We start from the raw sequence: 16,974 nt of genomic DNA on the forward strand, positions 1-16,974 counted from the left end.
GCTCCTGGTCGACGCCTTAGCTCGTCCCTGAAATGTACGCTACACAGAAACAAGGAAACACTCAAAATGTGTCGACGGGTGAATTTGCTAAATCTGCTCACAGGATCTGTTCAGGTTGAAGATAAAATAAAATGTAAAAAGTTTGAGAAATGCAGCACTTACTTAATGTCTATAAGGAATCGATAGCATGAAAATACGAAGCTATGCCTCGAGTATTTATCCACAGCTGGCAGATATTTATTCCATCTCTACGTGTGTTCTGCCCTGACAAACCAAGAGAGGACTTATGCTTCATCAGGACAAAAGTTTGGGTCCAATGAGTTGTTTGGCCAAATGAAACCTTTAAAATTCCAAATTACGGTTTCAAACTTCGTCGCCTCCAGTGGCAAAGAATCAAAATACGGTGCTCCCCGCCCCCCAAGAAAAAGCTCGGGAGAGAGACGACGACGACGTCTTCTTCTTCAAGCCTTCGACATCTCAAGTGCAAATATGCAATTACACACTTGTGTTCGTGTGCTTTTGATACGGGCCGGTGAATTGTGCCTTGAACCGCAAAGGTTTAGGACCCCAAACGTCCCAAACCGCTATTCCCATGACAGAAATGTCCTTTCTTGTTTTTGCTCTTCGCTCTCTGCAGTGCCCCTCCACAGTGACTTCATACAGTAGCACGCAGCCCGGCTAATTAGCGTATCTGAGTAGGCATCATGCGAGGCCCGCCCGCGTGAGCAGCCAGCTCGTTCCCTATTCAGCCATAATGTGTATTTTTTATTTTAATTTCTTTGGCACAGCACAGTGTTGAATGTAAAGCTGAATACGGTGGAAGCACCCCAGACGAGAGTTTGATGGTGTGTTTTGTAATGCTGGCCGCGGGTTTGTAATGGGCACGGTTGTTGTTTGTCTTGTGTCCTGTGACAAATCATTCATGGCACAATCAGAGAATGGCATCTCAATGGCTCAAAGCTGTTTGTGTTTGTGGCTATGTGACATTCATTTTCAACATTATAAAATGATTTGATATCAGTTTGCCTCCTTTGTCTTTGTCAAGGTTTTTTTTCGAAGCCGTTTTGGGTGCAGTAGCCTGAAAACAAGAAGGAAAAACAACAGATTGTAGAACATGTACTAGTCATGGCACATTAACTTGAACTGACACTCGTAACTCTGCAGGAATCTGCCGCTTCAAACACGACAGGCCATATGCAGCCTTCTCTAATTTGATGAGATTGATGGTGTTAAATTGTGTGGACTGATCTTTGCATTCCTATTCAGGGTTCATTCTGTTAAAGGGAAACTTTGTCGAATTTTCAGCCGGTGTCTGCAAATTAAACGATATTCGGCTTCCCTCTGCGTTACACAAAATGACTTGTCTCATGTCATGCAAATCGGCAAAGTTTCCATTTAAGTCAGTGCTACGCCCAGGCAGCAACCGCCGGTTCTGAAGAGTGAAGCCAATGCAGAAGTGCCCTAAACTAGCATTCTGTCTAATGGCCACCAGGGGGCGACTCCTCTGGTTGCAAAAATAAGTCTGATTGTATGGAAGTCTATGAGAAAATGACTACTTCTCACGTGAGTCATTGATTGACGGGTCACTACCACGGCATTGTCCGGTCTTTGTCTTACAACTTTAACTCTTTTTAAGTGTGATTTCAGTTCATGAAAGTGAATTGTCGCCTAAGAATGGCTTATTCAGCGTTCAGTTGTACTTAGCTCCACCCTCTCATAGACACCGTAGACACCCTTGTCTATGGTGTCAGGAGTGGTGTCAATGACACCTTGGTGTCAAGGTGTCAATTAGGAGCACAAATAGTTTGCTAACTTCTTAAAGCGCTGCTATAAAAGCCTCCAGACATCTGTGAAGCCTTTCCACAACATGTTGGGACCTGGCTGCTGGGATTTGCTCCCTCACCACTTCAGATTACTGTGCGATAGTAATCCTCCAGCCTGTTGTTAGTGCTGCAGTAAAACCTCCAAGTCTGATGTAAAGGACAAATCAGGTTGTTGTACAATGTAACAAAATCAATTTGATAAAAGGCATTAAATGCCACATGAAATGCAATTTTTTGCTCTGAATGTTTTCAATGAATAGATTCCGAAAGTCTCTCGATGTTCTTCATCTACGGAATTAAAGAACATAATTAAATGTGGTTCTCCCTGTAATTGTCCCGTGCATGCACGGTCTAAATGGGTTACACATGGTGCACTTTTGCTCAATTTAGAAACAGACTACTAAATCATGACTGACTGAGATTCGTGGAAGCCAGTCGACGTCAAATTAGTTTTAGTGTTGCTGTGGAGCTGATGATGTAACAATGAGCAGCTTTGCTCTCCACCAATCCAAAGTCCTTCACAGGCCACCCACACCCCCGTCCGCCGCCCTCCGGCCCTCCGGCCATAAACACACAGAAGGGCACAGCTGGTAGAGCCGGCATGCTGCAGACAGTGTGAGGTAGAGCAAGAGAGTTTTACACTGACACAGATTGACATTACAGATTGTTGAGATTTTTCCCCTCGACAGAAGGAAAAGCCCTTCCAGCGAGGCTCTAAAAATACAAGGTGTGTTTGGATGATGCTCATATTTACTGACATTCCTTTATAATTTTCATCGTTTCACGACTCCCTGCGACCTTTAATGCTTGCATGGCATGCTAGGAACTCTTAACTTGCTAAAATTCTATGTCACCATACACAGTGGAGGCATGTAACATGTCGAAAAACTATATACAAGCATGTCTCAACATCCATTAGTTGGTCAAATGCTTGTTAACATGCTAGAGTTAGCGTTTAGCTCAAATACAGATTAGAGTGGTACAATCTGAGTCCAGTTTTTAGCTTCACTTGTAGTAAAAAATCTTAAATTTACACTGTTTCAAACATTTTCACCCATCACAAAATGTTCAGTGTTGTAATGAACAGATGCTAACCTCTGGGTTGGCACACACAAATACATCAGCCCTGCAGGGCTTGATTGAAGGCATGTGATGTTTGCACTGAGTGGAAAATGGAGACGCATTACTCCACCGTTGTTACGAATGCATCACATGGAACATTTTAATTAATGAACATTTTCCAAAACATCAACCTGATGATTTCATATTCTGAGGATCTGCATGGTGCACACACACACACTTTGCAAACGGCTGCCCCACCCCCATGCATTCATTCATGCAGACGGGTGTTAGGCAGAAAGAGAGAGAGAGAGAGAAAGCATGCATGAAAACATGAGAGAGCAAAAGACGAGAAGGGGAGAAATCTTAAGGGGAGGGAGAGAGGCCCCACCATGGAGCAGAACCTCCAAAGCCTGTGGAATGCAGGCGCACACACACACACACACACACACATTTTAAAAGGCTGTTGGCAGGATGACAGGGACGTAGAGGGGCAGCTAAATGAAGCAAGAGGGCGGGCGGAGGACTACAAGTGAGCGGTGTTTGTTTTGTTTAGATGGTGAACCGTCTGCATGTTGAGGATGTTGACCATTTTTAAAGAGATTTAGTTGCACATTTTTAACAAGATTTTGCTTTATGCATTGTACATCTAGAAGACACTAGTTTTAAGGCGTTAGCGTGGGCCTACACGGGAACTCCATCACAGCAGATCAGACGGCTTTTATATTTCAGCATGGGCAAAAGAAAGTCTGTTGTCTTACGACAGCAATCGTGTATTTGTCTGTGATATCTTCTAGATCCTCTGTAGAGATGTTCCGATAGCATGTGTACCTTCACGATACCGAGTACTGATCAGTCACCAGTGTGCTAAAAACAAAAAGCAAAAAATATATCCAGGCCCAATGTCATTCTTCTTTTCAAACAGCTGTAAACTACTAACCCTGTACGGATGTGATTGCTGTCTTTGTTGTAAGGACTGACTCAGGTTGAACCCTTTTTTAAAAGATGAACAAATGCATTCAGAGAATGAATGCCATACAACTTTATTTTATTATACTAGTTTGACAGATGACAAATATTGTCAAATTGCTGACATTTTGCCAGCTCTGCACCGGCCTGATCGGTACTGAGCATGTGTCACTCTGATGCGCAGGATGTAAGGACCGGGTAGTTGTTCCAGTGGACCCGATCCTGCATTTTAAGTTATATCGGCGGTATTTCTGATGTTGGTATCGGTATCAGAACAACTCTCATGATGGGTGTGATAAACCTGATGGAAATAATGTTTGAACGAAAACCTACATATGGTCATCTTTCAAACGCTACGCCCCAGGTTGTAATCAAAGACATTTTACTAACTGGTTGTATCAACTCATCTCCATGCGGATGGACTGTCCCTTTAAATCTTAAACGTGTAGTCCAACACACTGTACATAAAAACAGAGTGTAATAAAGAAACTACCCAGGTAATGGTGCATCAGTCTAAAACATTTGTGCTGCACAGTAGTTGTGGCCTCTGATGACCCTGCTGATCTCAGCACAACCGCAGTAGCCCAACTGCTCCCTCTACAGGACAGAGTGCAGACTAACCAGCAACCTATCATCGACTACAGCAGGGATTCCCAAAGTGTGGGGGGTGCGCGAGCTGCTTCTAGGGGGTGCGCGAGAGGAAAAATGTAATGGTGGTCTAATGGTGTAATAATTAATATTAAATATAATTTTCCCAAAGCCACAGTGCGTGGTGTGCAGTGAGGTTCTGGCTAACAGTCTGAAGCTCTTATTTACGTCGCCACCTGAACACCAAGCATGCCAGTGCAAGTCAAAAGCCCCTTACATTGTTTATATTGAAATTGGAGGAGTTACAAAACAGCCAAAAACAACTGCAGTCTCATTCTATGTGTGGTTGATTGTAAATTAAATGTGATAATCTGCCTCTGAGCCTGTGCGTGTGTGCTCGCATCCTGATTGCTCTTTAAAAGTGACGCCTTGTGTAACTGAAAGTTATTGAAACTTTGTTGCAGTGTTTCAGGGCGTTTTCACACCTTCAGTTCGTTTGCTTTGTTCTGATTCAGGGATTAATATGATACAATGTTGCAGTTGCCCCTTTGTTCGGTTTGTGTTCACACTGCAACATTTAACAGCGGACTAAATATTGTAAACAAACGCCACGCGCAAGCAAACTGTTCTCTCATTGGTCCGAGTTCTATGAGGCTATAAATCGGCTCTGTTGCTTCTTCTTTTTTTAAGGTGTGGGGGATTGGGGGTGCGTGAACCCGGTCGGGATGTAGAAGTGGGTGCGCGGCCTAAAAAGTTTGGGAACCGCTGTACTACAGTATTAATAAGTGTTAAATCTTCAGATCTAAAGAAGTAAACGATTGTTAATAAAAACAACTATCCACTAATATCGTCTGGAACTCTGCTGAATGTCACCACAGCGATCAATGATAGTCTGTTGAAAGAAAGCGTTGTTTGTCATTTTCAGTTTATTCCTGAATGTATGAAAAGAGATTGACAACAATCACCAGTGTCATTAGATAAAGTGCACTTCATAAAAGCTGTCTGTTAATCTGTGAGACTCAATGGAAGCCTACCGACACGACCAGTTACATCACATCCTCCTCAGCAATGATCATTCACAAGTCGCAGGCTTATTAATGCACCTTGTGACGAATACAGCACACACAGTCCTGCAGACTCGGTAAATATATAGATATTAGGGGTGTAACGTTACATTTATATTACATTTATATTACAAAGCATGCTTCTGTTCAATACAAAACTAAACACTCTTGACAACAACACGTACATGTAAACGCACTAATGTGCAGAAAAGTGCTGACTGAGAAGTTACCCAATAATGTGTAAGTTTCTGGCAAACATATCTCAAACTCTGGCAGTGTTGAAGTTACAATCAGAGGCTTTGGTGGCTTTGTTCCACTCAATGGGCCATTTGGCATTAAATCTGTACGTCGTCAAGACTGTCTGTGAGAATCTCCCAAAGTCAAATGAAGAAATTGTTTCAGGAAATACACTTGTGCGCTTTCTTGCCCAGCGTTAAGACGAGAAGATTGACACCGCTGTCATGGCTAAATGTGAAGCTACAGCCAGCAGCCTTTTAGCTTAGCTTAGCTTAGCACAAAGGCTTAAAGCTAGCCCGGCTCCTGAACCAGCTCCTGTGAAGTTCACTCATTAACATGCTGTATTTAGTTTGTTTAATCTTATGCACGGTGTAACGACACCATGCGGTTTGTCGGGGGTTAGGGAGGTTACTGTGTCCGTCCCAAAAAACAGTCCACGACATTTGAGATATGGGATAAAAAAGTGAGTTCCTAGCTTTATAGCTTTTACAGGTTGTGTCATCTTTGTAAAAGGCTAGCTGTTTCCCACTGTCTCCAGTCTTTGTGCTAAGCTAAGCTAACCGGCTGCTGGCGTTAGCTTCATATTTACAACACAGACATGGGGCGTGGCATCAACAGTCTTACTTCTTGGCGAGGAAGTGAATTATAATTGAAGATATGATATAAAAAAAAATGTTTTCCCAAAATGCTGCACTATTCCTGCTGTGTGTATGACTTAATAAGAACAGGTTAAAAATAATTCTGACATTTGACATTTCTTTTCCAGGGAGTTTGTTGTTGTAATACTCGTTTCGGCCACAGGAGGCTGAAGTTCACCCACTACCCCATCTCCTAAATGGGACTAACAGCATTCATGTTTTCTTCCAGTTCTCCATGCAATCTAAACACAAGGCAAACATCGTGTGTTAGCAAGTAATGTAAATTAAAACTCGCATGAAAGAAAACGCTATTAGTCTGATTGAGGAAATGGGGCAGTGGTGCACGTCAGCCTCTTGTGGCCGTAATAAGTATTAAGAAAACCATTTTTCCACCTGTTTCTCAGATTAAACAAATGAAGGAATTTAGAAACCACCTGTTCGACTGTTCTGAAGTCATAAACACACAAAACGATTTAGATCAGACTTAGATGATTGATCACCAGACAAAAAAATTCTCAGTTGTCTCTCCGGCCCTCTGTATGACCATCTTCAATTTACTATTAAAAATCAAATGATGTTGCAATATGAAATAGCGTCAGGACTTCCTATGAAGCACCAACAAGACCGCAGACACATTTTCAACTTGAGACAAACTTCTGAGGCAGACTTGTAGACGGGTCAAAAGATTGTGCAGTTTTCTAAAAACATGTTCAACAAAATATATTGTAATATCATCCAGTGGTACCCCTGAAATCTGAAAATCACAGTGTCCACTTCACATCTGTGGGTGGCTGGGACTGAGACATTTGGCAGTGATCGCAGGAGTGAGGCCAAGACAAAGGGCGCAAAGGAAAGGAAACGAGATGCAGCGAGAAGGCCGGACGAGAAAAGGCGGTGACCGTATCACAACAGTTACACCATTATGTTTTTTAAATATATTTACATTCCCTTTATACTTTGACAGTATTTTGTACTGTACATACATAGTGCCATCAGCCTTAGTCTAAGCCAGAATGTCTATCCTCCCCTCTAGATCATCCCCTCACAGACCTGCGGCTCGTTACATCTGTAGAACGAGTGAAAGGAAGTGATGTGCCACTAAGTATACGTCTGCTCTCTCTTACGGACAGTCTTATCTGCTTCATTTGTTCCAGAACTTTCCCTCAGCAGCCAGCCGCTGGTTCAGCCGACAGAGCTGCCGAAGGAAGCCGTCGTTGGGTCCGATCTCTCGCTTGTGTCGCACCGTGGCCAGAGCGGCGTGGACGCTCATGTTCTGGCGAAGCATCAGGTAGGCTGTGACCAAGGTGGGCGCGCGGCTGTAGCCTTCCCTGCAATGAACGTACACTTTACCTGGAGAGGACGAGAAGAGCCACCGAGGTCACAGCATCGTATCTGAAATATTACCGAGGAACATCAGCATTCATTTAGAAACAAAGGTGATTTGTTTCGTGTTTCAGGTCACAAGTGCAACATTGACTCTCCTTTCAGCGAAGTTTTGGTTTCCACCAACTCCAGCTGTGTAGCTGCTAAATGTTCCACATTTTCACCTAGCTAGCTGCTAACTTTGTGTTTCTGTTTATGCTAGGCTTTGTAGCTTTGGTAATAAAAAAGCAAGATGAAAACACAACTATTTATCACCTTATCAAGTGATGGCTGACGTATATGTCGACACTTGCCTATTTACACATCCAGCAGAATAGATTTGCATTGATTTAGCATCGTGTTTAAGGCCATTTTACAAAAGTACCAGGCGTATTCTCTCTCTTTTAGCTCTGTTTTGGTCTCCACCAACTCCTGAGAAACATGTCTGACTCTTTCGCTGCTAAGTGCTCCGCTATGTTCACCGTGTTCTGTGTGCTGTCTGGTATCTCACTGAAAGTAGCAGCTCGCTGCAGCTGGAGACATGATTGATAAAAGCAGAGTTTAGGGCCGGAAAATCGAAACAATAAGCGACAACGATCTGGGTTTGTCATGAGTGAATCCTTTCACACTACATATAGTCATGTGATCCACTGTTTATAGAAGAAATAAAGATGAGTACAGCTTTAACAATGACCTTCAATTACAGACTCTATCAGGACTGTAAGTATAAAAACATGCATTCCTTCATCTTTTTGACATCCAGTTCATCTCGGCTCCGCTAACCTCTGACCTTTTCCATTTTTGTGCGCCAGCGCCTTCTCGATGAAGTCCGCTCCCTCTTCAAAGTACACGCTGATGTCGAAGTGGTCGGTGTCGCTGGCCGGTACGCCGCGGTAGACGATGCCGGTGCCGGCGTAGAACTCAGCGTTGGTGTTGACGTGCATGAAGGAGTTCCCCTCCGCGGCGTTCAGGACGTGGGTGATGCCCTGACGCTTCAGACGCATCGCGTTCATCGCCACGAACCTGCGCCGATTGGTAAGCAAAGCAAATACACACCATAGTTTATTTCACACATCCTAAAGCTGAGTAAAATCAACACTCAACACTTTGCGGGTGCTTTGAGAATGAGTTTTTTTCTCTCTTAATTGTGCAGGTTTAGGCAAAATCCTTTTTTGAATCCGCCCCTCGGATTCTGGAGATTTGGGTCATGACCTGATGTGTGAAATCGGTGCAGAGCTATTTTAATGAAGCTGTGAACAAGCTTCAAAGTGTTTTAATCCCAATGTCTTTCTTCACATGAATCACTCTGTCTTGTGAGAACTAAATATAAATCCAAATGTACTTAATGGCTACTACACGTAAGGAAACTGAATAATAATCCTCCCGACACAGACAGCTGCTTCCTTCTGAACGTTACGTGTTTACTTGCCTGCAGCTGTGCTCATGAGGCGATGAGGCGTGGTGGAAACAAACCACCTTAGTCACGCAGGTTACCTGTAAGGAGCGCTTGATTTGATCCCCCAGAGCAGACACAAATCAAATGAAATCAGTTGAAGAAGCAGAGGTCGTGATTTTGACTGTCACACATGTTGAGCTGCGTAGTGTAAACTGTGTCACAGTGAGCTACATTTAGAAACAAATCTCTGTGAGTTTATTTTTGGGTGCTCCTTGGAATTAAATCTTTCATTTTTCTTCATCCCTCTTCCTTTCTCGTTCATACAAATGCTCTCCACTCTTGCAGGAGAGATGTGCTGCTTCTCACTGTGAACCTCTGGGATTGCTGTGCCACTTGGCAGCTCCTTCCTTTTCGATGTAAAGAGCTAAAAATAGAGCCTCAGCACGCTACTGAAGCCAACGTCACGACTCGGCAACATCAAAAAAACAACAAAAAAATATGTATATATATATATATATATATATACATATATATATATATATATATACATATATATATATATATATATATATATATATATATATATATATATATATATATATATATATATATATATATATATATATATATGTATACATATATATATATATATATGTATACATATATATATATATATATACATATATATATATATATATATATACATATATATATATATATATGTATATATATATATATATACATATATATATATATATGTATATATATATATATGTATATATATATATATATATACATATATATATATATATACATATATATATATATATATACATATATATATATATATATATATATATATATATACATATGTATATATATATATATATATATATATATATATACATATGTATATATATATATATATACATATATATATATATACATATGTATATATATATATATGTATATATGAAGCAAAAGGGTTTATATAGCAAAAGGCACCATTTGTATATATATAAATAAATAAATGATGATTTCAATGGTGATACTGCAGGTTCATGTATTTTGTCATCTATTGTGTTATAATATATTCATAACCTTGTTTTGATGCAGTTGTCGTATCGTATCTGCATGAATATAATGTAACAGGATAATGAGTGGTTCTTAAATGAATTAGGTAATAATTGTTTCGATTGCGGTCAATGGCAAAAGCGTCTGTGGGGATTGTTCGTGCTGCGTGACCGGAATTATCGAGCGACATGTCGGGCTAATCACATGTGTGGCGCAATGAAAACAACGACTCACGCGTTGCCCACGTAGATCCGCGGGTAGACCTCGTGGAAGTGTTTGGTCGGCCAGCTGTACAAGCCGCTGTCGTCCGTCAACAAATCATTGAGCTGCTGGAGAGTCACCTCGAAGCTCGGCATGTTGTCGAGCCGCTCCGGAGACGCGCTCATCGCCGGCTGGCTGTGTTTGTTCTTCATGGCCGAAGTCTGGGGGAGGTGCACGTGGCAGACAGGTGTCGGTTTACCGGTCCGACGGCTGCTCTGCTCTCCGTGCGCCTCCAGCGCGTCTCAACGCTGAGAGCGAGACCATATCCACACGAGTCCAGTTTCAGTGTGGGGAAAGCAGACCCACATGCAGGGCCGGTCCGGGCTTTTAGGGGGGCCAAGCTCAGTGGTTCCCATTGAAGGGGCCCCGAGACGATCAAATAAATAAGAAAGAAAAATATATGTTTTCAGACATTAGTGATACGTTTGGTTTAATAAAAGTATTGCATTTGAAATGTCCCTCTTCATTAACATCTTAGTTTTACATGTACTGCATATATTCTCAATACCACCCGACTTCATAGGCTATTTTTTAAACTTTCTCTTTTAACTCGCTCCCCTGAAAACACCGGCACAAAGTATGTTGTCATGGCAACACATCACCCGTTGACTTAAAGTTGTGTAAGATTCGGGCGTAGGTCGTTGGTCTCTCATGATTGTTTTTTTGCATTTATTTTCGGAGTTTGCGTGTTTTTGACTTTGCATCGTTTCTGCATTTGCTACGTGTTTTATGTCAATGTATTGTGTTTGGCTTTCTGCAGCAGGTTTTTGTTTTCATTGGCAACACGTTTCCATTGTAAATGTGTTTGATTTTAGTTTGTGTTTTATTTATTTCTGAAGCTACAGCACGTTTCTCCTAACGGAGATGTTCCCGTTTGCCCTTGTCGGCCAGTCAAGGAAATCAACGGAAAGACGCGAGTGGACACAAAGTCACCTGGGGCGGTGTGATATGACACAAAGACATATCCGTGGGAATGTAAAAATGCTGCAGTTTGAGTAAAATAACTCTCCCTATCTTACTACTGAGCATATTGAAAAGTCCCATTTGTATGTGATTCAAATGCAGATAATGTGAACGTCGCCATGCCGTGAAAAGTTACTAAAAATGTTTAAAAAACTGAAAAATGGGATTGAAGACATTTTCTTGTCTTCAAAGCGCCCACTTTGACATTTGTATCAATTTATCAATCAAGCAAATATCAGATTATGGTGGGATTGATTATCATGCTCTCCCACCTCCACACAGATGTTCTATTTTTTAAACGATTTAACTACATGTGTGCGTTAACATATGATCAATAGCCAATGTGGTACTCCATTGATTCAACATTGCATTTCCACAGAGTCGATGGGCTCACAAGAGACAGACAAAGGATTTTACTGTGCAAGAGATGAGTTTTATTGATGAACAGAAATATTGAAATTGATAAGCGTTTCACCCTCAAGAAAGATTAAATCTAAAGTGCAAATGCTGCAGTTGGGCGCAAGTTAGGGAGAGAAGGCCTTTCTCCATCGAAGCCTCCCAGTGTGAAGAAAGACCTGGAGAGTTGGCTGGTGGATGGATCTCTCATGTCACACCCTTCTTGCCACCACACACAAGTAACAAGCTTTTAGAAGAAAGGCAAGACTGGAGGAGCAACAGGGGAGATGGCACACCGGTTTACCACTGTATGGGAGCACGGTGTGGTCAGCTCGTAATGCCAGACCAGCTGGAACCACCCGGGGAAGTTCGTGAGCTGTGCTTCGTCCTCGTTAGCAAAAACAGTGTGAGCCTTTAGGTTCACTGGGCGGCTCCCCAGCCTAGTTATTAACCACCTTTACCAATAAAGAAGCTGTTTCGGAAGAACAGCTTTTTTTCAAATTTACAAGGGAAAAAGTTACTCAAGAGCTAAAACGTCACAATATCTTAGCATCGATACATTCTACTCATTCCAATTGGACTGATGCACCGTGATGACTAAAGGTGTTCAAATGAAATAAGATTCCCTGCGTGTGCCGTGTAACTCCTCCTCATCTTCACCTTCTGGAAGCTCGGAATGACAACTACTTATTAATTAGGATACGAGCTCAGATAGCAGATTCACAGCTAAGCTACGGTTGGGAGGCAATTCGAGCTTTGAGAGACATCAAGCCGGCTGCCTCCCTTTCTAGCACATCTCCGGGAGCGATTTCGCTGCCCGGCAGCGCAATATTTTCAGGAAGCTGTCGATCTTGTGGGAGTCGCGGCGGAAGCAGGACAACAGGAAATTGAAGTTGATCAATTGGGAAATCCTGTCCTGGCCGATTTCGTTGCCTCCCATGTAGGGCAGCGAGGAGATGGTCTGAGCTCCTGGACCCATCTGGGAGAGAAGGGAGGCGGGGAAAGGGAGTTGGAGGGATTGGGATGTGGGGGAGAAACACAAATAATGAAATATTGGCATTGTATGTTTCCGCAAACCGCAGGTACATAAGATCTAAATAAGTTTAATATCACCATTAGTGTACATCATCAGTATACATCAGCGTAACAGTGTTATAACTGCTTATACCACTCTTGCTGCATGCCTTCTCAATTCCTTTAGGTTTGGGCGACAAAGCTACTTGGTTAGGTTTAGTAAAAGATGGTGGCTCCCTGGACTAAAATGACCAGGACCTTCCAGGAACCTCAAACACGGCTAGTGAATACAAGAGCAAACCGGTACGTGTGTCTTCCCACACTTGCACACCTTGCCAGATAGGACGTTCAGGCCGTCTCCCAGACTCTTGGAGTGCTCCTGCAGCTCCTGGATCTTGTTGAATATGGCGCCTTGGGCCGGGTGAGGCAGGGTGTTGGCAGAGGTGGACAGAGCCACCAGCGGGTCCTCCCAGGCTTGGAGCAAGGAGCGAGCCAGTGACAACAGGTCAGACTCCTGGAAAAGAAGCCAAACAGACGATAGGAAGATGATCCAACACGCTGAAGGGTAACTGGGGAGATGTGACAGTCAGAAACATTGCATGCATGTACAGTAACTCACTGACACTTGAAGAGCTTGCTCCTTGTCATTGGGTGTCTGCAGAGAGGAGGTGTGGCACATTGAGGGGCGGGGCATGATCACCCGAAAGGAAGGGAAATGAGAGTCCTGGGGGGGGGGGGGGGGCGGATGATTATTATATTGTCTCATGTTGTATTTCATTCTCACTGGATCCGTGACCCAACTAGACATGCATGCGAGTACAACGGGTATAACACAATTCCGCCCCAAGGCAATCAGGAAGCCAGGAGCTGGTTTGACATGTATGTTTAGTAAAGCCCGGGTACTGACCAGGTCCTGGGTGAGAGTCGTGCTGAGGGAGTGCAGTTTGTCAGAGCCCTGAGAGGCTCGGTCGAGCAGGTCGCTGATGGGGATGGAACTGCACGCTGCCACCATGTACAACACTACGGAGCACAGAAAAGGAGACAGAGACAAAACAGTTGTTCAACTTCTCAAAGTCAAACCTGTTTGAACTGTAAAGCCAAATATGGCATTCACTCTCTCAACGGGCTTTTACAGATCCACACCAGCCACAGCCCACACTGTGAGAACTGAAACACTCCAATGAGCTGGAAGCAACATAGTTTAGCTTATCCTAACCGGCAGCTGTAACAGATGCATGATATTTCAGTATCTTCTACACATGTTTATTTCTGAAGGATTTCGTGAGTGACTCATGAATGAATGAATTTTATTGGATAAAAAAGCAGAATTAAGAAGTATTTTTGTGGTAGATACGATTGCCCGACCAATACTAGATTTTTGAGATTGATACAGAAACCAAACTTTTAAAATCCAATATAGTAGCACCTCTGTAGCTGAAGGGTTACAGCACATGCTGCATAGTCGCAATGTCCCCGGTTCGATTCCAGCCGCCTTTGTTGCATGACACAACACTTTCTCTCTCTGCCTCTATGCTTTCATCTGTCCAATAAATGGCTGATATTCATTTCTGTTTTATACAAATGCATAATACCAACAAATATTTGAGATAAGCGTCACTTAAATCTGGTTATTGAAAATCTTAGTCGATATATGTGATTGATATCTGTACTAAACGGGACATTTTACAGTGTGAAAATAAACAATTTATACTGCAGTTTCTTGTTGTTTCTCATACAAATATACTGCCCGTGATGAGCTAAGGGCCCGGCTGGTTTATCATCTAAACGCAGTGTTTAAAATCTCAGCAAGAGAACATACCAATTTTCATTCGATATTTTTGGCTGATAAAACACGAGGTGTGCAGATTTTTTGCATGGCCTGCTTTTCATTATATTAAAATCTGTTAACATGGTAAAAGTAGATGCATCTCTTATTCATTTTGGTGTATAGTATAGATCCCAGACAAAGAAGGAATGCTAATAACTTCATAAATAGACAAAGTAGACACGCTGAGCTCATCTCACCTATCGTGAAGAGTTTGCTTCCATTGGTTCCTCTGCTGTGAGCCATCTCTCTTCTTCTGCTTCCTGTCCGTTAGTCTTTACGTCTTTCTCTTGCTCCACTTGGCCTCCATTTTATAGTCCCTTGGCTTCGGCGGTTTGGTTATGCAGCACCGTGTGCTGATTGTTTGGGAACTTGTTCGTAATGAGAAACATGGTCAAGGAGATTTGAATGGATGCAACAGGAGTGTGTGTGTGTGTGTGTGTTGTGGGCGACGTGGAAAAAGTTGCTCCGAGATCTTAATTAGATGGATGAATAAAAACAGTGACGCTCACACGATGTTTGGTAATGACATGACCCGTCCTAATTCATTTTGGCATCATTGGATGGTCAAAGTGCTGACGACCATGTGGGTCCATAACTGAGCTGAACTTTCCATAGTTACAGTGTGGGCCCCTTTCCTCACCTGCTACCTGCGTTCTCAGACATGTAGGTAAAACAAAAAGAGATCCTTGTTCTAAATCCACTTAGAATAGAGACAGGTTCTCCCTCAAGACCTGCTGGTATAGAAACGTAGGGACAGACCAGCTTCAGCAGTACTTGCCCTTCATTTAAATCCATTTCTGTCATATTTCATTGCTGTTTAATTGTGCCATATTGACTTTTTATCTCCTAAAATTCTTCCTAAAATTCCTAAAAGTCTTTGAGAGTGTAATCCTGTAGATAATAAACTGTGTGTATGGTGTTGGGATCCCACAGACCTCACTGCTGTATGGGTAAAAAAAAAAAACATTATGATTTTAATGTTTTTCCCTTTTAATGTGTTTTTTCTCTGGAGATTACACAATAATAATATTTAAATAAGTCATAGAATTATCTTCTTTTTTTTGTGTGTCCACAATCAGGAAAATATTGACTGCGCCTTGCCTGCAGACATCAGTTCTGGTTTAACAAACAATCTGCAATCATGCAGGGCAGATGACTCAACGGGGACGCCTGGTGGACAGATGTGGAACGACACTGCCAGACAGACCAAACATGGGAAAACAGAGGGACAGGAAGGGGAGAGAATGGAGACAGAGAATAAACTATTTAAGTAATACAACTTTGAGGTCAATATCTCTGTCCTGTTAGCAGGAAAAACACTTTTTTTTGACGAACGTGATTAGCTGATGGCGTGACATACTGACAGAGACAGAGTGCTATCGGAGCTGGTCTGAATATCAAGTGTTTGATGTGTTATTATGTCTCAGGCTGTGAACAGAGCAGTTCATGGTGAATGAGAGTCAAAACAGAAAGACCAGAACATAAAGCATTAACGTACATCAAACAAGGACACATTGCACGTTGTATAAGTCATAAGGTGCACGATGAACTCTAAAGATTCCTTTTGTTTGCCAAACAGTCATTTACAGACAAAGAAGTAGGTTTAGTAGTGTGATGGTGCTATGCTCATACGTGAGTTCTCTGGTTAATACATGTATTGTGTGGGTTTGAAAAAGTATAGCTTTATGTTGCTGTTGTTCTTTAGCCTTTCTAACTTCTTCTTGTTCTCCTTGGTCTTGTTCTCCTTCTTCCGTCTTCATGGCCCTCCCTTGTTCAGAGGCCGTCCGTGCTCTGTGATCCATTGCATTACTTACGTGTTGGGCCAGTTGGACATCTCCGAGGGCAAACTGGCCCAAAACGTAAGTAATGCAATTTCCTTTTTGAACCTCTTATTAACTCCAGTGGCACAAATCCAAAAAGGATCATTTGGAATTTTGGAGCTGCAGTGCTGCATAAAAAGTCCCAGACACACATAGAACATATGAAAATCCTTTGTGTTTAACCTTATTGTACAACCTATACATTATTTTGTGTAACATACCTCTGTCATGTTTACAAACACTTTTATGAGAGAAGTCATGAAGTATCAATGTGATAAAACAATGTGTTTTCTGAGCTGTGAAAGGGGACCTTGAAAAGAACAATAAGTAAATACAGCAGTTTCCTTTCCAGCAGACCTCTTCAGAAAGCCACAGATCCACTCTGCTTGCAAGAAACAACAGGCGGACCGTCTTGTTCAGGAGCCTGCAGCTCTCCTGGCGTCCTGTGTGTTTTTGACACCTTGCTTTAAACATGAGCCTCG

At 42.3% G+C, this 16,974-nt stretch overlaps 2 protein-coding genes across 2 annotated transcripts; both read right to left on the reverse strand.

Moving 5' to 3' along the window:
- Positions 1–5,506: 5,506 nt before the first annotated feature.
- On the reverse strand, positions 5,507–10,558 carry LOC306787541 (dual specificity protein phosphatase 3-like). Its single transcript, XM_079282710.1, has 3 exons — positions 10,445–10,558; positions 8,531–8,763; positions 5,507–7,728 (listed from the first exon to the last, which is right to left on the reverse strand). The coding sequence occupies exons 2-3, from the start codon at positions 8,751–8,753 to the stop codon at positions 7,520–7,522; spliced, it is 432 nt and encodes a 143-aa protein (XP_079138836.1). The 5' UTR covers positions 8,754–8,763; positions 10,445–10,558; the 3' UTR covers positions 5,507–7,519.
- A 2,059-nt stretch (positions 10,559–12,617) lies between these two features.
- prl (prolactin) lies at positions 12,618–14,973 on the reverse strand (the record flags this gene model as incomplete). Its single annotated transcript, XM_079282168.1, has 5 exons — positions 14,870–14,973; positions 13,752–13,864; positions 13,464–13,568; positions 13,176–13,358; positions 12,618–12,809 (listed from the first exon to the last, which is right to left on the reverse strand). Exons 1-5 carry the CDS (start codon positions 14,913–14,915, stop codon positions 12,618–12,620), a joined length of 639 nt encoding a protein of 212 aa, XP_079138294.1. The 5' UTR covers positions 14,916–14,973.
- Positions 14,974–16,974: the final 2,001 nt, after the last annotated feature.

Source organism: Melanostigma gelatinosum (genome assembly GCF_949748355.1).
Source record: "Melanostigma gelatinosum genome assembly, chromosome: 13".
NCBI classification, from domain to species: Eukaryota; Metazoa; Chordata; class Actinopteri; order Perciformes; family Zoarcidae; genus Melanostigma; species Melanostigma gelatinosum.

Coding starts and splice junctions, on each gene's coding strand:
- LOC306787541 (XM_079282710.1), bottom strand. CDS start 8,753: ATGAACGCGATGCGTCTGAAGCGTCAGGGCATCACCCACGTCCTGAAC. Junction 7,729..8,530: donor GGCGCACAAAAATGGAAAAG/GTCAGAGGTTAG, acceptor CGTCCTCTCCAG/GTAAAGTGTACGTTCATTGC.